General features: G+C 42.9%; 1 protein-coding gene across 3 annotated transcripts in view; it reads right to left on the bottom strand.

Annotated features, from left to right (window-relative positions):
* Positions 1–24,555, bottom strand: part of vwa8 (von Willebrand factor A domain containing 8) — an 81,008-nt gene that overhangs the window by 50,782 nt on the left and 5,671 nt on the right. For all 3 annotated transcript variants that reach the window (XR_011691739.1, XR_011691741.1, XM_071484144.1), the window contains exons 5-21: positions 19,144–19,311; positions 18,012–18,176; positions 17,464–17,513; positions 15,794–15,902; positions 15,576–15,680; positions 15,319–15,447; positions 14,415–14,549; positions 14,215–14,292; positions 10,564–10,724; positions 10,366–10,479; positions 8,488–8,680; positions 7,496–7,573; positions 7,297–7,412; positions 6,937–7,037; positions 5,290–5,396; positions 2,821–2,892; positions 2,002–2,078 (exon numbers count right to left, since the gene is read on the bottom strand). Coding sequence is in view for 1 of the 3 variants with exons in the window: in XM_071484144.1 (XP_071340245.1) it covers positions 2,002–2,078; positions 2,821–2,892; positions 5,290–5,396; positions 6,937–7,037; positions 7,297–7,412; positions 7,496–7,573; positions 8,488–8,680; positions 10,366–10,479; positions 10,564–10,724; positions 14,215–14,292; positions 14,415–14,549; positions 15,319–15,447; positions 15,576–15,680; positions 15,794–15,902; positions 17,464–17,513; positions 18,012–18,176; positions 19,144–19,311 (1,958 nt within the window). In the remaining 2 variants the exon portion in view is untranslated. The remainder of the gene's footprint in view (positions 1–2,001; positions 2,079–2,820; positions 2,893–5,289; positions 5,397–6,936; positions 7,038–7,296; positions 7,413–7,495; positions 7,574–8,487; positions 8,681–10,365; positions 10,480–10,563; positions 10,725–14,214; positions 14,293–14,414; positions 14,550–15,318; positions 15,448–15,575; positions 15,681–15,793; positions 15,903–17,463; positions 17,514–18,011; positions 18,177–19,143; positions 19,312–24,555) is intronic.

Below are 24,555 nucleotides of genomic sequence, written 5' to 3'. Positions count from 1 at the left end.
TCAGTGAGTCCCATCTGATCACCAGAGATGCAGACCAGTGAAAAGAGGTGTTACCTAACCTGAGTTTAACAGGCCAGCACATAAAACAAGCATCTCAGCAACAACTTTGATTCCATGTGGCGTCCAAAATTATCGCTCCCTCTTTCTCTGAACATCTCCCTCCACCACCACCCTCTCCTCGCTATCTCACAGTGTGACCCAGGAGCTGTCCTAGTTTCCCTCCTGCCTGGCTGCATCTCTATTACTTTTCTGAGCCACATCTCTGTAGGCTTTCAGTCACAAGCTCCCAAAAGCCACATGCACAGATCCTCCTGCCTCTGCCCTGCTCTAATATTAGCTGCTGCTACAGCAGCGAACCAGGCCACATCCATGCTCAGCTCCACTTTGACTTTCACAGGACTTTGACAAACTACACACACACACACACACACACACACACACACCCAAGAGGAGAAATGGGTTGTGTCTACATGTGGACAAGCTGTTGATTTAACCTCACTGATAAAAACAACATGATTGAACTTCTTTTTTACTTCAGTTCTTCAGGTTTGTACAAGTGATGACTTTTATTGACGATCTGTTTGTTGCTGATCTCCCATCAGAGTCATTGACACACAAAACATTGTCTTCTTATTAGTGCCAGGATCAATACAAGACCCACCTCTGCCTCTGATTGATCTGAGCTACATTCAATAGAAAGGCTGATTGCACGCCACAAAACACATGGCTCTGAGCAACTCTGACCTAATTTTCCTGAGGTGTGATCAAGTGAGTATTTATAGAAGCAGTGAACCCAACTTAACAAGGACTTCTTCAAAATGCCTTTTCTTTAATATGGGCATGTGAAGTCCTTGTTCTGGTGAAGGATGGCCTAATTTACTGAAGACTAAAATAGTCTTTCATGCCCTTAGATGGGAAGGATAATGCTGGCAGGGGGGTAAGAGAAAATGCTGGTTGCTCACATCACCCTTAAATAGAGTTGCTTTGTTCCTCTTTGTTGGAAAACTACAAGAAACGCATGTGTTTATTACTCTTTAAAATGTATCAAACACAGAAGATACAAGCTTCCTGTTCAGTATCCAACAGTAATAACACAATATAAAAACACTACGAAGGACTGAACCTGTGAACATTTAAAGATCCCATATTGTATAAAGGTAGATGTCCATGTGTTTTTGATTATAAAGCAGGTCTAGGCTCTATATTAATACTGTGAAAGTATCAGAGCCTCAGTCCACAGAGAAATGCACACAGCCTGTATTCAGAAACTGAGCCTTAAAACCAGCCGTCAGGACTTCTGGAACTTTGTGATGTCACAACAAAGCAGTCACTGCTCTCAGCCATGCCCCAAGCCCCGCCCACCTGGACCCACCATCCACCTTGAAGGAGTGTTTACCTGAAATCTGCTACATTTTTAATCAATCACTCAGAAAACAGTCAGCCAATCAGAAGAGACGCTCAGAGCCTCTCTTCCGGACTTACAGACCTGTTGTTACTAGATATCAACACTTCAAATATAACACACAAAAAGTGTAAAATATGGGCCCTTTAATGCACAAAAAATAATTAAACTTCTCTCAAATGATAATTGATAATGATCCTGTGATCTATTCTGTAGCTGGTGACCCACACATAAGTACATAAGGTAGGTTCACATGAGCTGTCCAGTGAAACTGAATTGAAAAGAATTTGGAAGAAGATAAAGTGAAAGTTTGAGGTGATGAAGAAAAATGGAAAAAGTTGGTCAGAAGATTTTGTATTTAGCAGAACTAGGTACATAATACTCTCCTATGCAGCGTCTGGAGAAGCTTAAAAGGCTGAAACAGGATTATAAAAGAGAACGAAGCCCACAGTGTCTGACATTTTTTCCTAATCTGCCTTCTTTGTATGGCTCTAGTTGAAGAGGGAAAGTTCGTATGTAGTTTCCAAGCTAATGTGACACTTAAGTGAAGAAGTGTTTGGGTAAAACAAAAACATTGTGAGCACGTAGATTGTCCTCACCTGTGGAGCTGCAGGTATTCTCTGGGCCTGTTCAGAAGGTGCAGGAACCGGTCCACTATTTTATTCTTACCCACACCCTATGGAAGGAAAAACAAAACATTTAGCAACCAAGCTAAGTTAAAGGAATGAATCTTTATGTACCAGCTATGTTTCAGTAGCAGAGGCTGTAGACAAGAGATAAAGAGGTGTGTATTTCCTCTGTGGGGAGGCAGTGCTGACAGGGAGAGCCAACAGTGTCCCTGAGTTTGGACCGTTCTATGTTCTGACAGGGGCTGGTCTCTGAGACTCACACTGGCTTCCTGCCTCTCCTGGATGGCTGCTGAGTCTCTTGGCCCGTTTGTGAGACCTCCAGTAAGCCGCTGTGACAGCTCCTAATGTCTCAGCTTCGCCCATGCATGGTCATGCACTCAAGCTTTGCAAATAGCTTCTCCCACTCAGTCTCTCGCTCACACATAAACATGCAATGTGCATAAACACACACGCACACAGACAACCACCTCTGGACTGCCAGTACACCATGTCCACTTTCATTCCCTCGTCCTCCTCCTCATCCTCCTCCTCATCCTCCTCCTCCTCCGCCCATTAGGACCAGACTTGGGGGGCACAGAGTGTCCCCAGGGAGGTGCTGCATGCTCCGCTATGTCCACAGTGAGCCGTGAGCAGGAAGAGTTGGGAGGGTGACATCAGGGTCCAGGGAGCCTGTTTCATAACTGGTCCCACCACACTCAAGCAGGTCTGACTTGTGTGGCCTACTTCAATTCACATTAAGACAGTGAACACAACTGGATCTCAATGGACTTGCCTTGACATGTCACTCACCTGGTTGCCCACCAAGAGGAGGTGCTCTCCTAACAGGAAGTCTTTCAACATGTCCTCCATCACCATCATGTGCTGCAGAAACATTTAAACACTCAGAGAGTTATAACGTGACTTTGATGGAACCCTGATGGACATTTTCACATACACACACTTGATTACAAAAAAGTCACTGTCCCTGATTGAAGTTAAAATTCAGAAAAAACTGGGGGTTTTGCTTTCTCCTACCCTCTGCTCTCAATGTTTCTCACAACTGTGCTTCTACTCTAAAGACAAAAAGCAGGTCATTTGAAAAGTAGGGCATCCTCCTCGCTCTCATCCGATCTCATCCTCTTCCACTATCATTTCAGTCTCCAATACAAGCAGGCAGAAGAAAAAAAGGGCAGAATGAGGACAGGGAGAAAGAGTGAGATAAATCTGGGTCACATGGCATCATCCGTGTTGTTAGAGGATGTCAGGAGTATCATTTCCTTAGCCGGTTCCTCACTGGGCATGCCACGGTTCGGTCGCACTGGGCAACAGCAGCCAATCAGATCAGACACGAGACACCAAAGTCAAAATAAACAACAAGTGGTAGAATCTAACGTTTGCCTGTGCTTCTATAGGGGTGTTAGTGAACATGATACTGAAACTAATATACAGCATTTACAGACACAGGAGCTTACAGGTGGCTGCATTTCTTGACATGTTCTAAACACTTGCAGTGACAACTTTAAGGTGAGGAGGGAATCGCTATTTGAATTTTGTTGTTTATCTGCAGTGTGATTCTCTGAACAATCACTCCATAAAGCAGGTGCGACTGTTATTTTTGGTGTTACAACCATAGACTGTAAATAAAGATGGACGTAGCCTCTGTGACGTCATCCACAGGTTTCCGAAGAGTGGTTTTGAAGCTCAGAGTGAGCTGCCCGCCGTCACCATCTTGGCAGTGCCTGACTCCGCCTATCTCCCGGCTAATCCAAACATGAACAAAGAGGTGGGGCATGAGTGGAGCTGAGACCTATGTGCATGCCGGTTTGTGGAAAGCAAACGCTCACACACCTGTCACTCAAAATTGCATGCACTCAATTATGCATAAATTCAAGCCATAATAAATTTAAACCATTTTTGTACCAGGCTGTAAACATGTTTATTTCTGCTGTAAATTTGGGCCTTTTAAAGGTCCCATATTGTATAAAGGTAGATGTCCATGTGTTTTTGATTATAAAGCAGGTCTAGGTTCTATATTAATACCGTGAAAGTATCAAAGCCTCAGTCCACAGAGAAATGCACACAGCCTGTATTCAGAAACTGAACCTTAAAACCAGCCATCAGGACTTCTGGAACTTTGTGATGTCACAACAAAGCAGTCACTGCTCTCAGCCACGCCCCAAGCCCCGCCCACCTGGACCCACCATCCAACCTTGAAAGATTTAGTTTCTTTGAGTGTTTACCTGAAATCTGCTATATTTTTATTTAATCAGAAGAGGTTCAGATCCTCTCTTCTGATTGTTGTTACTAGAGCTCCAGAAAGAAGCCTGAGAGAGGAGATGTAAAACTACACTGAGTAGTTTTTGGTTCCACAAAACCACAAATATATCTTCTGATGGAGATCAACACTTCAAATAAAACACAGGAGAACTGTAAAATATGGGACCTTTAACATGGAAGTCTGTGGGAAGTGACAGTCTTCAGTGGCCATTTGAGGAACTGCAGTATTTGGCACTTCAGTGTTAGCTTCATTTTCATTCTCAGAGGTTGATACTTGATTACAACAACTGGAAGAAGCAAACCCTAACACACCCAACGTCCTGTGCAAGGTTTTAGATGTGATGTCCATTTCTATGTGTCCATTTCACTTGCTCTTTTTTCTAATGACTACAACTGTAAGCTGACCACAACCATTCAATGAAATCATGGGTTTTCCTGTTGGACACACAAAGGCACAAATACAGCGCAGAATAAAGTACCATTACTTTCTTATCCACTAAAATCCAGGTCAGCTACAGTGGACTGGGGCAGATTTTACTGCCAGGCCTCAGATTAGCACCTATGAGACACCACTGTATCTGAAAATGGGAAATATCAGCTAATACCAGAACTAAAAGCAAAATCTTTCATAATGAAATAAAGTCACACACTGCAACAAGGACAGAGTGACATTAATAATAACAAGAAAAATAAAGGGGGATCAGGGTTGGCTTTTCATTGGTGCATGATCTCATTTGAATGAACACTGCTGTGAATATTGTGTAGTGATGAATACACAGACTGATCTTTCTCAGTTTGGGAGAAAAAAAACACCGGATTATTCTTTATTGTTTCTAATCTGGCTTTTGCGTTTGTGATGAAATGTGGGTCATGCTCTGGAAATAAATGCCTCTCTGGACTTCTCTTACAACCACACAGAGGCTTGATAAAATGTTTGAGACTTGGTTTAGGCTGACATGGATCTCACTACATATGTTTGCCTGTGAGTTGGAGTGTAATTACCTGTGGGTTGTCATAAAACAGCACATCTGGAACCTTCATTTTCTCGCTGGCATAGTAGATGGGAGCTGCCACATTGCCAATGGTCAACACACCATCCTTGATCTTACCTGGAGAAACACAGGAGAGGCTGTCACTGAGAGTGTTTTTTTTTTTTTTTTTTCAAAGTCAAAGTCAGCTTTATTGACAATTATGCTACACATACAGGACATACAGCACAATTGAAATTTCAGTTCTCTCGGTCCCACAGTGTAAATTTGCACTGGGCTTGAATTAAGAACATTTCTGTTCCTAGTGAGCAGCCCAATAGAGCTAAGTTGCAGATGGGATAAAACTGTTCCTTATACCATTACCCACATCTGGACTACAATTCTTCAGATTTGACCCGTCATAAGGTTGCTTGCTTCCTTAACTTCTGGACTGTAGTTTTCAAAGGTCCCATATTGTATAAAGTCAGATGTTCATGTCTTCTTTGATTATACAGCAGGTCCAAGTTCTATATTAATACTGTGAAAGTATCAAAGCCTCAGTCCACAGAGAAATGCACACAGCCTGTATTCAGAAACTGAGCCTTAAAACCAGCTGTCAGGACTGGAACTTTGTGATGTCACAACAAAGCAGTCACTGCTTTCAGCCATGCCCCAAGCCCCGCCCACCTGGACCCACCATCCAACCTTGAAGGATTTGGTTTCTCCGAGTGTTTATGTGAAATCTGCTATATTTTTATTGGATCACTCAGAAAACAGTCAGCCAATCAGAAGAGAGGTTCAGATCCTCTCTTCTGATTGGTTGACTGACCTGTTGTTACTAGAACTCCAGAGAGAAGCCTGAGAGAGGAGATGTGAAACTACACTGAGATGGTTTTTGGTTCTTAAAACCACAAATATATCTTCTGATGGAGATCAACACTTCAAATAAAACACAGGAGAAGTGTGAAATATGGGACCTTTAATATATCCTCGTGATCCATCATCATCTTCAAATTTCAATACTAACTGACAGCATCGCATCAAATTGCACAAAAACATTACTGTCACTTCTAAAACTGCCAAGCACCTGCTTATTAAACAGAAAACAGAAGAACAACCATAGAAAGACTGAGAAATAAATACTGTATGTCTGTTCCATATTTTATTAATATGGGATCATATTTATCAAACTGCTAAAAAATTAATTTTGGACTTAACTTAAAAGTTAAAAATAAAAACTTCACTTCTTCGCTCTTAAATATCAGAGCTGTAGAGGTCTCTTCCTCAGTGACTACAGTACAGAGACAGAGCTGAACACGCCTCTGAGATCTATCTATTAATAATAATAATGATATAATAGGATTTCTCTGGTGTGCCTTGTCAACAGATCATCTCACAGCTGAGTTTTCTTTCTTTCTTTACATTCATCTACATCTTGTGTTGTTTCATCCCTATCTACATTATATAGTTCATTTCCTGTGTTAATTATTTCTGGAGATTCAAAGATTTGACATAAATAAAATGGAATGAATAAAAAATTATAATTATACATGTTTTTGCTGAATAACATTCCACTGAATAAACTTTAAGGATTACTTTAAAAGAATGTACAATACAGCAGATGTGGGGAAAATACAGAGCAGGGGAATAAATCTTATCTAGATAGATGCCTGGTACTTACAGCCGTAATCTCGAGTGTGTTCAGCCGGGTCTGGTGCATCCTGTATGGAGCAGTTGGTGAGGCTTTTTTCAAGAGAGGCACGGGCCAGGCTGGGCAGGAACCTACAACACACATACACACACACACACACACACACACACACACACACACACACAAATAATCACTGGTGCACACAATCATAGAGCTTTAAAAAACACCTTGTTTATATGGTATTTTCCCATAAATTACAACCCAGATAAACACACAGAACAAGGAATTTAAGTGTGTGTGTGTGTGTGTGTGTGTGTGTGTGTGTGGGTGTGTGTGTGTGTGTGTGTGTGTGTGTGTGTGTGTGTGCGCGCGGGTGTGGTGTGTGTGTACCTAGAGAGGCAAGCCTTATTGACAGCGTGGGCGATGCTCTCCTCGGGGTACAGAGAGAGACGGCGACAGATCCTCAACAGCTGTCTGGTGGAGAGAGAAGAGGCCAGAGACTGTGCCTGGAGACACACAACACACACACAAATAAATAACTTAGATCGCACGCATGTAAACAAACTGGTCAGAGCGCACACGCACTTACGGTGGGGTCGTTTGTCTTGCGGAGACTGTGTGTGAGGTGCAGTAGCTGCTCTGCTGCTTCCTGTGGGACATGAGGAGTCTAAAAAATGAGAGAAAAAGAAGAATGATGAAGAGGATGGTATTCAGATGAGGACAAAAGTGGATTTCAGCTGCAACAATCTTCATCTAGAATGACCTTTTTTCCAGTTGAGTTGCCAGTTTGAACAACCAACAAAAACTAATGCAGTCCTGCTATGAATCCGATAAATCTGATTCAGTTGTACTGGATTCTACAGAGAGGTTCTCCAGCCTGCCCTCACTCATATAAACAGGTTGGACACAATAATGGAAACAAAAATGATCACACAGCTGAATCAACACCTCTCTAAAACAAACATTGTAATCTTCATGATGGTAGACTTGGACAGTTGTGTAAGTATATATGTGACATGCTTTGCAAAGGTTTTAAAATAAAGCAAAATATTGAATAATAATTTAAAATTATAATCAAAGTCCAGATGTCAGGTGAGTAGTGGAGATTTCTATCACATAACCACCTTGAGGCTCAAAACAATGAGTGGACAGGTGTTTTGGTTTCCCTGTGGAGTTTCTGGCCGCTGCTTTTTTTAATGAATGTCCCTGTTCTGTTTGTCTTGCATGAGGATGCACATGCACACAAGTGATGCGGATGCAACACACATTCACAGCAGTGGTTTCACACAAATCCACTGATCTACATGTGGTGGTAGTGTGGCAACAAATGCAGCAGAGAAGAAGTAGAAGAAGCTCAGGTTTCATGAACTCAACATGTTCTTTTGACCTCAGACTGGAGTCATTTTGTATTTGTGATTTTGAAACAACAAAATACTGTCTGCTCAAACAACAGACAGCAGATAGTTTAACATTCACTGGTAAACAAAGCTGTCATCAGTGTGAAATAAGCCGTTTGTCAGGACAGCTGTGTATGGAGGTGTTGTCTGTGTGTGTGTGTGTGTGTGTGTGTGTGTGTCTCACCAGTCCCTGTATGAGGCCCATCTCCTCTGCTTTGACCAGTGGGCTGACGGTGTGGTACAGGAACATAGTGAGCAGCTCCGGGCCCAACCACTGCTGACCTCTGCTGCTGCTGCTGCTGTTCGAGCTGGCCCCCACCACAGGGGGCTCCGCCAGGGCCAGCACCCTGAACGACGGGTGGATGGGGAAGATAGACCTGAAAATAAACACACACACACACACACACACACACACACACACACACACACACACACACACACAGTTACACACTTGCAGTGAATGAACATCTGTTCAGCCATGTTCAAGTAGATGTGGAGTGCAGGTGCACATGGTGTTTGTCATGGACGTGTGTGTGTGGGTGTGTGTGTGTGTCCCACCCAATCTATGTCAGGGACAGGAGCATGACTTCTGACAGCTGGCTGTGTAATTCTTTGATTCAAGAGGACAGCTGAGTCCATTTCGATCACCCCACAGAGACACCCACACCACAACAGGCTATATTTACTCTAATGTGGGCGGCAGCAGGCGCTAACTATCATCATCATCACTGAGTGAGTGTGTGGGAAGACATTTCATACATGAAGATATCAGAGGCTGGTATTTTTGGCCTTAACCACACAATGTATCCCACTATCCTTCTAAAAAGTTGCTCTCTCCTGTTCTCACAATCACTTCCTCCCTGTCCTCCTCTCTCCAGTCAGAATTTGTTTAACTCCTCATCAATATCGTTAAACAAATTCACTTCATCCAAATCGGACCAGTAAATAGTAACTATTTCACTGCTGCTGTGAAGTCGGACTCTTCAGCTTATGGTTCATAGGAGGAAAGTTTCCAACATTTTGTTGAATTGATCCCACGAAGAGGTGAGTCTGTTTGAGAGCAAAGGGAACTACCCAGTGTCAGTGTGGTGTTCCTAATAAAATGCTGAGTGAAAAACTGAAACCTGTTTTGTAAAGCACAATAAAATCCTGATGGACACGCACAAATACACACACTCACACACACACACACACACACACTTTGTCTGAGCCACAGAGGAGGAGGAAGAGGAAGTGGGTTTTTTTCAGCCCAGACGCCCCACCACAAACATCCTTCCTGCCAGCTTCAGTGGGTTTCTAAGTACACAAATGTGCATGTACACACACGCGCACGTGCGCACACGCACACACACACACACACACACACACACACACACACAAACAGTTGAGGTCAAGACCAACAATGGTCAGTCCTTTGCAATATATAAATGCCAAGCAGTAAAATGCTGTCTCACAGTTGTTACAGTGTTTCTGTGTCTGATAGACCTTCAAACTCATGAATCTATCATTAAAACTTCAGTTCCCTGTCTGGACGTCCCAATCAGGTTTTTGAATGAAAATCGACCGATAATGATCTGCGGCTGATCGATCGGACCATCTCTAGATCCCAGGTGATGTTTTCCTCCTCACCACTGCAGACTCCAGCGTTCCTTTAACTTTGGGCTATTTTCAGTGTGAGCACCTGGTCAGGCTCTGCCCCTGACAGGAGGCTCGGATGATGAGAATGCAGATTCAGAAGATCCAACACAGAGCACTCATCGCTCCCCTCTTTGTTTATATGACTTTTTCTTCTTCTCACACCTCTCTCACACCTGTAAACCCCCCCCCCCTCAGAGTTTTTCTCAATGTTATGGGGCTGATGCCGATGCTGAGTGTGATTATTGTTGTCTTTGAAGAGCCAGGGATCACGTCTGTCGTGTTCCCATGTGTGACGTAAATACAGACTCAGAGATGCTCCTGAAAAACTCCTGACCTTTCCCACACATAACCCATGATCCTCTGTGTGCTGACCCGTGTGTGTCTGTCTGTGCATATGTGTGTGTGTGTGTGTGTGTGTGTGTACTTTTCTTGCAGCTGCTCATCACTGAACTGCAGTTGTTCCTTTATAGCCTGGTATCTGTCCCACCTCAGCAGCCTGGTCCCATCGTACAGATCCAGCTCCCGGTCATGGAGCAACCTAGAACACACAGTGGGATGAGCTGAGGAGTGTGTGTGTGTGCATCTGTGTGTATGTGATCATCTGACCAGCATTGTGCAGTACCTGGACAGCACAGCCAGGGTTCCCAGGTTGACCCTGTGTATGCCGTCGAGAAGCAGCAGCTTGCCCTCGATGGCAGCAGTGACCAGGGGAGACGGCCTCCACGCTGTGTCTCCATTAGGCAGGGTGTACCTCTGCTGGAGGAGGTCCCTGGCTGTCATGTCCTGGAAGTGGAGGAGAAGCAAGGAGGGAAGAGAAGAGGAGAGGAGCACAAGTGACAAAGTTAAGGGAGGTGAAGGGACTTGTGTTTACCATCCATCACACAGTGAACCTGACTCTCCATCACACACGAGATTCCCAGTTTCTCGCCTACAGCTGCATCTCCACATGATCTGGTCCCTGCTGCTAGATTCCATGTCTCCGCTTCACAGATAACAGTTAATGGCACATTTCTGTTTTGGGGGGGGGGGGGGGACTACTGTCATATTTGCTGTCATGCCACTGTGTCACGGCACAGACGGAGGGTGGAGGAGGGAAGACAAGCAGAGCTGCAAAATTTGTTCCAGGAAGTGATTAGCAAACTGCTAACTGCTCAACAGCAAGGAGACAGGCTCAGAGCTTCACATCTGGTGTCATGAGGAGGAATGAATTAAAGGACAGAGGAGGTGAAGAGACAAATTGATGGTTTCCTTCAGTCACAACAGTGAGATCAGACGGGCAGGCTGGGAGGAAGTCATGGATGCTCGTATATCCGAGCTCCTCTGACAGTCAGAACTCATGTCATCAGTGGGGTGACGACTGACACAGTGCCTGGTCTCCTCACCCACAGACAAATCTCTCTCCCTCTCAGTGTTTATGGTTATCTACTGATGTCATGGCAGCCTGACTGTTTCAGATCAGTCCGATGAGACCAAAACCTCTTGCCACAAGAGCAGTTGTCCTCATTGACAAGGGTAGAGACCCCCTCTGTCACTAACACAGTTTGGCACAAAATAGAAGTGAATTTTTTTTTCTTTTTAGAAAAGACAACACCACCACAGCGAATGGTCTGTGTTTCCATTGAGTGATGTTGTTTGAATAAAGTTGGGTTTCCTTCTCTGCTGCTCGGCTGGACCTGGCTCCTTTGAGCCTGAGACACCAGGCTCCACAACTTCAATGCCAAAAAAGTGTTTCAATATTGCTATTGTCTGAAAAACCACCTCACGTGAGCATTTAATTTTTCTTTGCAACATTTTTTGTTCCAAATTCACGTGTTTCCATTGCTCGTTTTTTAGTTTGCTATTTCAAATTGTGCATTAAGCAGGTTAATGGAAACACAACTGTGCTTCTAAACTGTGGTTCTGCTATTTTTAAATAAGTAAAAGATTATGCACTTTTTGGAACACTGGCTTCCTACCAGGTAAATGCTGTGCTAAGTGTGTGTCTGTGTCACCAGAACCTTCTGGAGGTGTGTGAGAGGAGTGTACCTGGGGGCTCAGTCACCTTTTCCTTTAAAGCGGCTTCCAATCACACACCTGGTTTGGTGAATATATAAATGCAATGGGCTGTGCACCTGTACTGACCATCTATGTAAGCTTGTGTGTGGGAGCATACATGCAGGTCTACTCTTAAATATCTGCATAATGCTGTTCCACATATGTTAGTATGTTCTGCTTCCCCTCAAGCCGCCTGTGTTCAGTTAGCAACGTAAGCCACTCATCTGAAATGAAGCTGATTTTTACAGATGATCACAGTTCAATATTTATGTCCCACTCTGGCCTTACATGCCACTTTGTTTTCCCAAAAATGGGATTTTCAGAGTGGACAAGATGAACTGCCTGGCGAAGGATTCCACAATTCCCGTAGCACATGTCACCCCTGACCTCAGCTGGCTAAAAATAGCTGCAGCATGATGCATTAATACATAAAGCTTCAGCACACCCGCTTCCGGCACGGTCATCACCCGGCTCACTACATTCCACAGAATCACACACACAGAGGGACAGGTTTTAAATATATATATATGTATATATACACACACACATACACTCTCTGCTCTCTGTCTTCCTCTCAGTGGAAACCTCATGAGGGTCTTTCAGCCAAACTGACTCCATCCCACTACACTGTGCCTCCCCTGGAGATGTAGAGCTGCAACTGATGACTCCTTTTATTACCGATTAATTGATAAATTATTTAGTAGAGAAAACGTCAAAAAAGTGTGAAATAAATTTCCCAGAGCCCGATGTGTCATCTTGAAAATGCTCATTTTTGACCAACCAACAGTCAAGGACCCAGAGATCTTCAGTTTACTGTGACAGACGACAAAGAAAGGCAGCAAATCCTTTCATTTCAGGACCAACACATTTCTGGCAGTTGACAAAACAACAACTTGATGGATGCATATACACGACAAACACATTATGAAAGCATGAACTGCTAATGTAGCTATAGAAAGTGAAAAATGAGATACTGGCTGTATGTTCATTTTTTTCTCCCTCCCCTTGTGTTTTCTGGGCTGCAGTCGAAAAGTCAGAATGATCTCCTTTCCTAACCACTTCTCCTTGACCTCCATGGAAAAACGTCATGAGGTCAAGGAAAGATGTGAAGGAGAGTTCATAAGAACTTAGGAAAAGACAACCGCAGTGTGGAGAGGATCAGGCTACACTTAGACCAGGCTTTTTCTTTTTACTTTATTTATAACACATGGACGATGAATCCTCCTTCCTTAACCACAAACACAGAGCAAACAGGGCTGAGGCACTGAAATAAGATCATTTGAAAGGAATACACAAGTAAAGAAAGTTAGGCCATTAAATAAAAATAAAGAAGTGAGCAAGAGGCCAGAGTAAATGATATTCAGACGTAAATATACAGAGTTTCCTGGCGTAGACACTTTTGACATTTTTATAGGCTACATTTGTTACGTGGAGAAAATGGGAAGGGAAGTTAGTGAAATGACATTTATGCATGTAGTATTTTGTTATGATGATGATGATGATGCTGTTAATTAGAAATTCAATGTGCTTATTCTTCATGACGACTCCTCACTGAGCAGATTTGAAAGAGAAGAAATCTGTATTGATGGATTTTATAGCTGTTCTGTTGTCTCTTCGTTTACGTGGTGTGGTTCTGCTGTGGTGAAACTACATTGGTGCTTCACTTTAAATATTTTCTCCTTTCCTTTCATAAAGGAAGGTCCAGTGTTTCCTATGCTAAAGGAGATAAGATAGGATGCAGTGAAGCGCCTTTCCTTATCATTTACAGAACTGGACCAGCTCCTATCATGGCTGCTGCAGGTCACTTCACTCAGTGGGGAACCTTCCTGAGCCCCACGTCTTCTCTGCTCTCCCTTGTGTCTCCTGGTTCTCTCCTGTCCCTCAGTGATCCCTCCATCCAGACCAGAAGTCTGCCTCCTCATCTGCCAAACTACAGCCTCAGACCTTTGCCGCCACCATCACCCTTCAACCCAATTCAGCTATTTTTCCAAATAAATACCTTCAACACTCCAACCGAGTCTGGCGTCTGCATCTGGGTCCAAATATTACCTAAACCGTCACACGTTTATTCTCATCAGATGAACGGATGGTCAGAGACATGAGCGCCTCATTAATTAATTGGGGGCTTTGACATAAAAAGGAACTCTCTGTCTTTACAAGCCACTGCCTCTCATGCCGGTGTTTTCATACATATTCAACACAGATTGCTCCAAACAATGAACTAAAGAATTTCATTTACCTGGTAGAGCATCACTGGCTCTATGCTGTAACCCAACATCTCAGCAAACTCTCTGGCAAGCACCGACTTCCCACAACCCTACAAACAAAAGTATTGTTGTTAAAACCAGAGATCTAACTCTGTGTGTGTGTGTGTGTGTGTGTGTGTGTGTGTGTGTGCTGTATGTGTGCACAGTACACTGTACATTACGTGTTAGCTACCTTGGCTCCAATCAGACATATGTCCTTCACCATGTGTGACTGCATCATCTCAGACAGCAGCTGGACATGGCTTGGTGTGCTGATGAAGTTGGGGCTGCTGTTAGGCGGACGCGGCTCCTTGGCCCCCGCCGGGACCTGCAGTTTGATGGAGAGCAGAAGAAACTTTAGAAAGAGCGGCAACAACTTCCTATAACAGCTGTGGAAAAATATTCCGACAAATAAATCATGACTCACAGACTTATCAGCATCGTTCTAGGAAAAAAATATACTCAAAGTTCCAACAACACAGTGCTATCAAACAATCCATGAGACAAGCTACTGATACAGACAGTCTGCCACTGTGTCTGTGTGTGCACTGTCATGGGACAACAGACATCCATGTGAAATGTATGACTCACTGACTCTGTTCTATTCGAACAGAGAAGATTTTTTTAGTTCATTTTTGATGAATATGCTGGTGGAACCCTGAGAGCTCAACGCTCTGCCTTTAGTTGTGTTGTCTCACTTTTTGTCTGAACATGTTGTCAAATTGATGAGGATGTTGTGTTCGTTTGTTTGTGTTTTATCTATTTGCAGGTGATTTCTGAAGTTGCAGTGCAATGATCTCTCTGGGAAACCGTAGGAGAAAGGGGAGCAGTCAGATGATCTTCTATAATGAAAGTGCCACAGGAATGAGTCCTTAAACCCACAGAGTAGCTGCATTTTAGCATCTCTGCTTCCCTCGTCCAGAGGTCTCGGTGTTTGTGGTCAGATGGCTGAAAGAAGGTCTGTGGTTAACACAAGCTCAAGACATTTTCATGATTTATTCTACAACATAAAATATGTTGTACAATACAACACACACACGGCCTGCATACCAGACCAGGGCTTCAGTTTTATACTGTGTGCAGCCAGTCTACTGTACCTGAAAGGTTACGTCCTTGTCCGCGACACGTAATGTGACATCAGCATGGCCCTCGAGATCCGTCGTCATGGACACACTCGTGATGGCAGTAGGCGCTGGCTGACGACGACCATCCAAAAGCTCAAACCTCTATGAAACAGTGCCGCACAGTGTGTGTGAGCCAGAATCCGAGTGTATCTTATCTTATGTTCAGACCATAACATTATCTGACACCACATACAGACGACAGTTGGAAACATTTTGACTGGTGGACTTACACTGAGTACGCCCTCAACAGCGCTGCGCCCATCCTTGCCCAAGATGCTGTTGTAGGGGTAAAGTCTCTGGACTAACTGCTGAGAGGACAGCATGGGGAAGGCGTTCTGCAAAACACACAAAAGACAAGCATTGGACACCAGCGTCCATGGACCAACTTAGGTCTTTCTTTCTTTCTAGTCGGGACAGTAGGGAGGATTTATAGCAGCTGGACTCTCACCAGCATGTGGAGGGCAGGGAGCAGGTTGTCCACAGGGAAGTCAGGGAGGCCCAGGTTGGATGATTCCTGGGAGCACAGCGTAGTGGCTAGCGACAGCAGCTGGGACACCCTGACACATAGGATACAACAGAATACTGCACATGAAGAACTACTGAGGGCCCTGTCTTACACCTGGCGCGCACACACACAAGTGTCTTTGCTGGATTCAAACCAATCAAGTTTTTTAATTTTCCCATCCAGTACCCACGTTGTTTAAATAGCAAATGCACTTGCACCCATCTGAGCACCCACGGGTGTGTTGGTGTTAAAATCAGGTGAGGTCGGGTGCATTGTTGGTGCATCGCTATCTTGAGGCAGCAGAAAGGTATTAAGCGACTGACCAACAAAAACCTGGTCTGAAGTCAGCGGCGCAGTGTTTACTGTTATTTTGAGGATGCATAGGCCCAGACACTCTGCCTGTTACACACAAGCAGAGATTGCCAGTTTGTCCACAGTTTCATAACGAACCAAAGATTTATTCACATTCCCCACTTCGTGTAACATAAAATTAGGGCTGTCATTAATTTTTTTCTTAATCACGACTAATCGCATGTTTTATCACATGATTAAAATTCTGTTATTTTTGCATTTCAGAGCTGTTTTCTCTTGCTTGACAACACATAACCGTCAGTCTGTCTGAGCTAGAACCTAACGTTAGCATGTCTGACGTGTAATTATGAAGCTGTCTGATCATTTATTTCTCCGTAGACGAGCTCTGGGTAAGTTATATTTTTATTTTCCAACTCATTCAATCTTCACCAACGACGATTCATGCATTGGATTTAAACACTTGAGGATCGTCCCTTCATGCAGACCAGAACCGCCCCCTTTTGCTCCCATAGACGTGACTTGCCATGAAGTATGTTGCTCCTCCATGTAAAATCTTTGTAGGAAGTGTCTGTGCTTGACAACAAGTAAGGGTGGGTCAAAGGGTCAAAATAGTAGCAGCCAAAGATTCTAGAATGTAGCACTCCAGAATCTTTGGTAACAGCAGCAGTGACAGTGTAAAATAAAGAATCTTTCGGTGGCACCTGATTAACATGATTAAGAAAAAATAACGCGTTATGCTCGGTCCTTAATGTCATTATGATTAACGCAATAATATATATAATATTTCTAACATTGTGATTTGTGTCATTGCTTCTCTGTAGAGTTGTTTTAACATATTGATTCACTAAGCCTTTACTTACCAGAGAGAATGCTGTGTGTGTGTGTGTGTGTGTGTGTGTATGTGTGTGTGTGTGTGTGTCCGGACTGGGCTCACTGGTCAGTCACAATATCTGATAAACAACAAATAGAATCTAACTCAGTGTGAATCACTGCTCCATCACTCAAGGTGCAGGCTCACCTGGTTTTTAAAGGGAGATGCTCTGATTGGTTTATTGCATGTTACACCCAAAACACTCTCATGATTCATTATAAGACCTGCTCCTGGAGCAGTGACTGATTTTTCTACCATTAAAATAACAAAAGTGACATGGACACACTCTGATTGCATTTGTGCCACGAGCTTTAGCCCCAGCACTTTGATTATTGAATTAGAGCGCAAAGTCTTCAAAAACTACGGAAAAATACTCAAACAAGACATCTAAAAAGGTGCTACTTTCTCTGAGTGTTTACTTTTATTTTACCTCTCTGCAGCAATGTTTGGTCCTGCTGTGTATAACAGCTCCAACTGGTCCTGAAAAGAAAAGGATAGCAAGGTGAGAAAAACTGGTGACGTACACACATCTTTCTAGGATCAGTTGCGCAGTTAAAAAAATTGATGGGACAATTTAAAGTCTTATAGATTTACTGATGAAAACTCCTGAAAGCTGTGGCCTAATTAATGTTCACAAGATGTGGCTGTAATGTGAAAACAAGGCAGGCAGCGTAAAATGTTCACCCAAGTTACAATCAACACAAACTTCAGCAGTGATGTGCCTTTCCAGTATGATGTTCAGTTTCCTCTGCAGAGTGTACAGTGAACTTTTTATAGGGACTATTTTCTGAGAGAAAGTAGTTCCAATGAAGTTTGCTCAGGGTGTGTTATGTGGATTATTCAGGGTAATAAAAACAGGATCACTGGGTGGAACAAGTTACACTGTCTCGGCTGCTGCCAAGTCCTTTTCTCATTATGAGGACATGTTGGTGGTGGGAAATGTTTGCTGTTAGATAATCTGTGAGTTCCTGGACTGACCTTGAATGGAAGGTAGTAGATGTCTCTGGCCTGGAAGCGAGAGCGGAGAGGAGGATCCAGAGGGTTGCCCTTGTACTTGGGAACAGGAAGACCGAGAGCGATGACCCGAAAGTCCTCACTCACCCGGACAATCTTCCAGCTGTCCAGCTCCTCTCTGGTGTGCTCCTGCATTGCATCAAGGGACAAAACACTCCAGTCCTTTACTACTATCTATACAAACATGACATTTTATAATACATTATAAAAGGCATGTAGCTGTACGTAACAAGAATAGCTCTGCAGGAGGAGTGTGAATATTCAGTGCTTGAGTGTGAAGACTCAGACATACAGCTCCATCAATCATGCAAAACAATGATGTTCTTACATGTAAAAATGGCAAATTAGATAAGAGATGCAGAGGAGTGAAGTCTGTCAACCTTAGCTGCTGTCTTCTTCAATAAGTCTATCACTATGCTTAAAGTGATAGTTGTGGTTATTTGATGGGGCTGTGTGAGGTCGTCATGTATAGTCAGTGTGTGACCTGCAGCAGATTCAGATCAGTGAGCTGCCAGTGAGGAGAGGCAGCAGGAACACCACACTGAAGCTGAGGGATGAGCTGCTGTGGACAGGGTCATCAGAAAAAATTTCACTTCTAAAAATGCCCACAGAAAAAAGCTGGTATCAGCTAAACTGTATGCTTTATTTCAAGTATTTTCATTGCTTTATTTTGCTGTCAATCAGGTCTTTCCTTTGGAACTACAGTTTCTGAACTAGTCCTACTTGTTTGTAGGAGTACGATAGTGTTAGTGCGGTTGAAAAACCGAAGGAAAGGGCTGTTTGAAGGCAAAATAAAGTGGTGAAAACACTAAAGCAAACACTTCAACTGATATTAGCTATTTTTCTGTGGGCATGTTTCTGAAGATGACCCCGTCTACAGCAGCTCATCACTCAGCTTCAGTGTGGTGCTCCTGCTGCTTCTCTAGACTGGCAGCTCACTGATCTGAATCTGCTGCAGGTAACACATCAACTATAGATAAGAACCTCACACAACCCTACGTCAAATAACCACAACTACCACTTCAATTTCAAATGAACTGAATACGCATTAAACATGAGTGTGTAAGACTCCAGTGGGCAGATGCGCTGCACTGACCTGCAGCAGCTTGTCGTAGCGCTCAGCTGACATGAGGAAGCGTCCGTCCTCCAGCTGCATCTCTCTGTTCTCCAGCAGGTTGTTGAGGACAGGCAGAACGTTCCTCTCTGCCTTCTCCAGCCCCTCTAGGACCAGGACTCGACCTTGCGTTGCTGCCCTCACAGCACACTGGGGATAAAGATGCTGGTATCAGGAAAGGTCTAATTTTAAGCCTAAAGTGTAACCTCTGCAATCAGCTCAATCTCAGGTCAAATCTGCTTCCCCATTGTCCAGCACGACCTCTGACCCAGTGCAAATGTTAACAAAGCTAAAAGCATTTATAAAAAGAGCAATCTGACTGTCCATCAGTTCTTACTGCCCATGCTCCAATTACAATACGAGCTTGCCATAAAGTCTTTCCTGAGGATGTCCTCAGCTTATTGTGCTCAGAACATCCTCAATCTACTCCAAAGCCAGCTTCAAAACAGTCTCAGCTGTTTTAGAAAGGCCTATTTTTTGCCACTGAATGTGGGATCAAACTTAATTCTACTTGGTTTAGTTTATACAGCGTGTGTGTCTATGTGTGTGCGCATGTGCATGTGTGTGTAGAAGCACATTTCTGCAGAAATCAAAAAGCACGTCTGACGTCAAAAGGCAGGAAACTTTAGCTGTCTGGGTGGACCGCAGAGCGACCGGCCATGTAATTAGGTTAACATGTAAATACATGGCAGGTTGTGTGGGAAGCAGAGCCATAAAACTATAGTGAGGACCAGATGCTCTATATTTAACTCCTGATCCATTTTCGGCACCAACGCTGTAATCAGATAATTGTTAGAAATGCAAGTGACGCAGGATGGCGAGGGAAATGGGGAAGCACAGACAGGCCCTGTGTTCTGCCATCAGATACTGAGAAGCATTTAGCAATGGATGTTATGGAGAGAGGTGGATTGGTAGAATATATATAAGGACCATTTTCCTTATAATCTTCTGCAGCACACTTTGTGCCTCATGTAATCCCCTGTGCACTGGTCAAAAGGCTTCTGCAGTGCACACATTTGACATTAGCTTGTGTGCATGAGGGACTGTGGGACATTTTATTGCGAGACTGGTTGTAAGTTAGAACGAAATGTGCAAGTGATCAAGAGGACCCCTTTAAACTGATACATACAAATCATTAAAACTGTGGTGCATTAAGGGAAGCTCCATGAAATAGCAAATGAAACACAACTGAGATCTATCTATCTCTAAAAGATACAAAGCATTAAATATTCAGATATAGTTTGAGCTCTAACATATCTGTCCCTTGTGCCTGCAGGGTTTCTGCTGTGCTCATCACATTAAATTTAAGGCTTTTTAATACCACCTAGAGCATAATTTAATACCTGTTTCATGGTCAAACTGGTTGAATAAGAAACTGAAAGCTGGCACTTCGCCATTCTGTGTTGATGAGCTCCTTAGCTGCTACTGTGGCTAGCAGTAATCATCAATAACAGAAAAGCCAATCCACTGCAGCACCAGCCTGAGTTGTAGTTTAGAGATGTATGTTTTGGGCCTGCTGCAGTCACACATCTCTGATGTTTAATATATGTTCTGTTCAGTTTGTGTGGCCCAAACACTCAGATACAAGTTTCTATTTTTACCACAAACTGTTCCCGTTTTTAGCTCAACACATGTGCAGTTTTGTGTTAATTCAGTATAAACTATGCTGGTGACATTCTTTCTTTCTTTGTGCCCGATGCTTAAAATTGTAACTCTCATTGAAGAATTCTGCTGATGGCATTTATTGTTTTTAAAGATCCCATATTGTACAAAGGTAGATGTCCATGTGTTTTTGATTATAAAGCAGGTCCAGGTTCTATATTAATACTGTGAAAGTATCAAAGCCTGTATTCAGAAACGGAGCCTTAAAACCAGCCGTCAGGACTTCTGGAACTTTGTGATGTCACAACAAAGCAGTCACCACTCTCAGCCATGCCCCAAACCCTGCCCACCTGGACCCACCATCCAACCTTGCAGGATTTGGTTTCTCCGAGTGTTTCCCTGAAATCTGGTATATTTTTATTGGATCATTCAGAAAACAGTCAGCCAATCAGAGGAGAGGCTCAGAGTCTCTCTTCTGATTGGCTCGCTGACTTGTTGTTACTAGAGGTCCAGAGAGAAGCCTGAGAGAGGAGATTAAAAAAAAGGAGGTAAAACTACACTGAGATGGTTTTTGGTTGTCAAAACCACAAATATATCTTCTGATGGAGATCAACACTTCAAATAAAAACAGGAGGTGTAACATATGGCACCTTTAATGTTATTTATTTTTTTTTTTTTTTTGACAGTTTTGTTTGGCTTTGCCTTCTTTTGAGCTTTGCCCTTTAATAGGATTGTATGGGTTTTCAGTTGCTGCATCTATTGTTTCGAAAGTGCATCCAATAATTTATGTGAAAAAAAGAACTTACTGTAGGAGGTTAACTATTAGTTCACATTCAGCTCCATTGGAGGGGGTGAGCTTTTTCTTACTGTGAAAGAGATTTATATGCAGTGTGGGTTTGAGGTAAGCTGCCTTACATAAGAGCCTGCTAATTGGAGAGAGGTGACTACTGGAGATGTCAAAAATACAACATGCATGCAATTACATCCATGTGACTGCATCCTTCATACAAACTCGAGGGAGGGGGGGTGGGATGCTTGGACTGAAGGAGGAAGAAAGAGTGACTGAAAGTGAAGTGGAGGGGAGGGAAAGAGTGAGCACAGGGACTGATACGTTAAGTCTGAATATGGGGCTCCAAATCAGCACAGGGCCCTGAGGAATACTTGGATGTTCTAGTTAACACACAAACACACACACCTCCCACAATATGAAGATACTCTCCAAGAGAAAAGCTTTCTTATTTGCACCCACACATCTTCAGTCCCCTCATACAAAATAAGTGTTGGATACTGTAATGTGCACATACGCGCACTAATCGCACCCACAGGCACGTATTAACACAGAAAATAAAAAAACAACACCAAGTTTTATCCAATACACCAACTCACAAAAACCAGCACACACACACACACCCTGCCCACATTTCATTAGATGGTACCACATTCCATGAGATTCGAGGGACAAACCAGTAATAAGCAATCTCTTCACACCTATTAGTACCTATCAATAATGCTGTATCTATTCATAAGCTGTTTCCATGGAAACAATGGACACCTGTTTTCATTTTGATGAGACAGTGGGAGGGGGATGAGCCTCTGGGACTTGGAGGGGCTTGGTTAGCTTTCCTTACAGGAAACAGACGATGCATGTTGGTGGATACATTACTGTATCATCAGCAGATAGAGAAAGCTGGACAGAAACAGTTCAATAATTCAGAGACACCTCCAGAGACTCTGGACCAGGACATAACCATGAGTGTTTGTTTACAGTGTTCTTCTTCTATGTGACTTTTCACATATATCCTCTCTAGGGCTCTGGCTTCCTATCTCACTCGGAGTCATGGGAATGGTGCAGCAGCAGTCAGTTGTTCAATCAATCAATGGTTCTGTATCAGCCAATCAAATCAGAGCACCATTAATCATTGGATTGGTTTCAGTTTGAACATGTTTCCTCGAGTATTAGGTCACATCAATAGAACAGCTCTCTGGAGTAAGGTAAGCTAGAGTAATGAATCATGAAAAACTAGATGTGCAAAACGTGCTGCTGTAACAAAAGTAGCGCATGCTTCTCAAGGTTCCCTCAACAGGGGTGTCATCACACGCAAAACACAGCTGCAGCTAATGACATGAAGAATTAGAAAGCTCTGGCATCATGGTGGCCTGGAGGTTATGAACCACAACGTCTCTGGTTGAACTCTGACCAAGGACCTTTATTGCATGTCTCTGTCCTCATTTCCTGTCATCTCTCTACTGTCACTGTCCAATCAAAGGCAGGTCGTATTTATGTAGAGTCAGCTCCTTGAGCAAGCATTGTTGATGTTTGTTTAGTAGCACACCTGATCACACTTTCCCGTATTAAACGTCCCATCTTGTATAAAGGTATATTTCCATGTGTTTTTGATTATAAAGCAGGTCTAGGCTCTATATTAATACTGTGAAAGTATCAAAGCCTCAGTCCACAGAGAAATGCACACAGCCTGTATTCAGAAACTGAGCCTTAAAACCAGCTGTCAGGACTTCTGGAACTTTGTGATGTCACAACAAAGCAGTCACTGCTCTCAGTGATGCCCCAAGCCCCGCCCACCTGGACCCACCATCCAACCTTGAAGGGTTGCTTTGTCTTGTTTCGTTTTTGCTGTCGTTGTCTCTTCTTAGGCTTTAAATCACAATCAATACATTTCACTATAGAATCCACTCCACTTTCATATCTGTAGTGTTTTGTGGTTTTATGACATGACATGTAAAAGCCAGACTACACTGTAACACTCTTTACCGTAAATGTACAGTAATTAACTGGCCGCAGATTTGCCTGCTAAATACTGTAAACACTATTTTTTTTACAGTTTCTTTCGGTATTTTAGAATTACAGTTTACTGTTCTACAGTTCACTGGAAATACATGTGCAGTTCTTTACTGTATTTTTATAAATTTACAACACAATATTGTTCACAGTTTTGTCAGTAAATTAATATATATTAATAGTATGTAACTGTATTTCAATCTACAGTATGTATTATGAATTTAAATAAATAAACTAAAAAAAACTTCTTCTGCCCAGTTTCATAATAAACAACATTCCATTTCTTCTGCTTTTTAAAGTGTTCACGCTGTGTTAATATGTTGTGAAGTTGGACATTTCTGCAAACTTGATGGTATTTCCTTCTAATGCCTCGTCTGCTTTGATTTACTGACATGTTTTCTTCTAGATATTTTTTTTTTTTTACCAAAATTGAAACTAAATGGAAACAAAGAGCAGGCATGTCTGAGAACTTCACAGATGAGATAAATAAAACACAGTTAAAGTGTAAAATATGGGACCTTTAATGTTACTACCTACAGCTGAGTCTGACACCTGAAAATCACCTGCTCAACATGTATGGACACATTCAACTGTTTTTTCTAGATGTTTCTCAAGCTGTCTCACTATTACACGTTTCACGAATGTCCAGTGCTATTTGGTTTGTAGACTGACTCTTTGAGTATATTGAAGTTATGACATTTCAAGCCTGAAGACATTTCATGCTAATAATAGGTTCTGTATTATGGAAGTGGGACACAGCGTATGACTCAGGCAGAATAAACCTGGTGGTAAAATAAAACATGTTTCTCTCATTTTGAGGCTGCCAGTGTCATCTTTCTCAAACACCTTCTTGCCAATCATTCAGGATGTAATCAAGGTTCACATTTGTAGGCAGTGTGTCTAATTATGCAGAAAATGCAGAAAATCACACCACATCTCCCAAAATAGACAAATACCCATACTGTACTGTCCTACTGCTTCAGATTAGGAAGTCA

The sequence above is a fragment of the Trachinotus anak genome, unplaced genomic scaffold (genome assembly GCF_046630095.1).
Source record: "Trachinotus anak isolate AG129_WGS33_773 ecotype Australia unplaced genomic scaffold, CSIRO_AGI_Tana_v1 ptg000001l, whole genome shotgun sequence".
Classification (NCBI taxonomy): domain Eukaryota; kingdom Metazoa; phylum Chordata; class Actinopteri; order Carangiformes; family Carangidae; genus Trachinotus; species Trachinotus anak.
The sequence above is the reverse complement of the archived record's forward strand: the minus strand, read 5'-3'. Positions and strand labels throughout refer to the sequence as shown.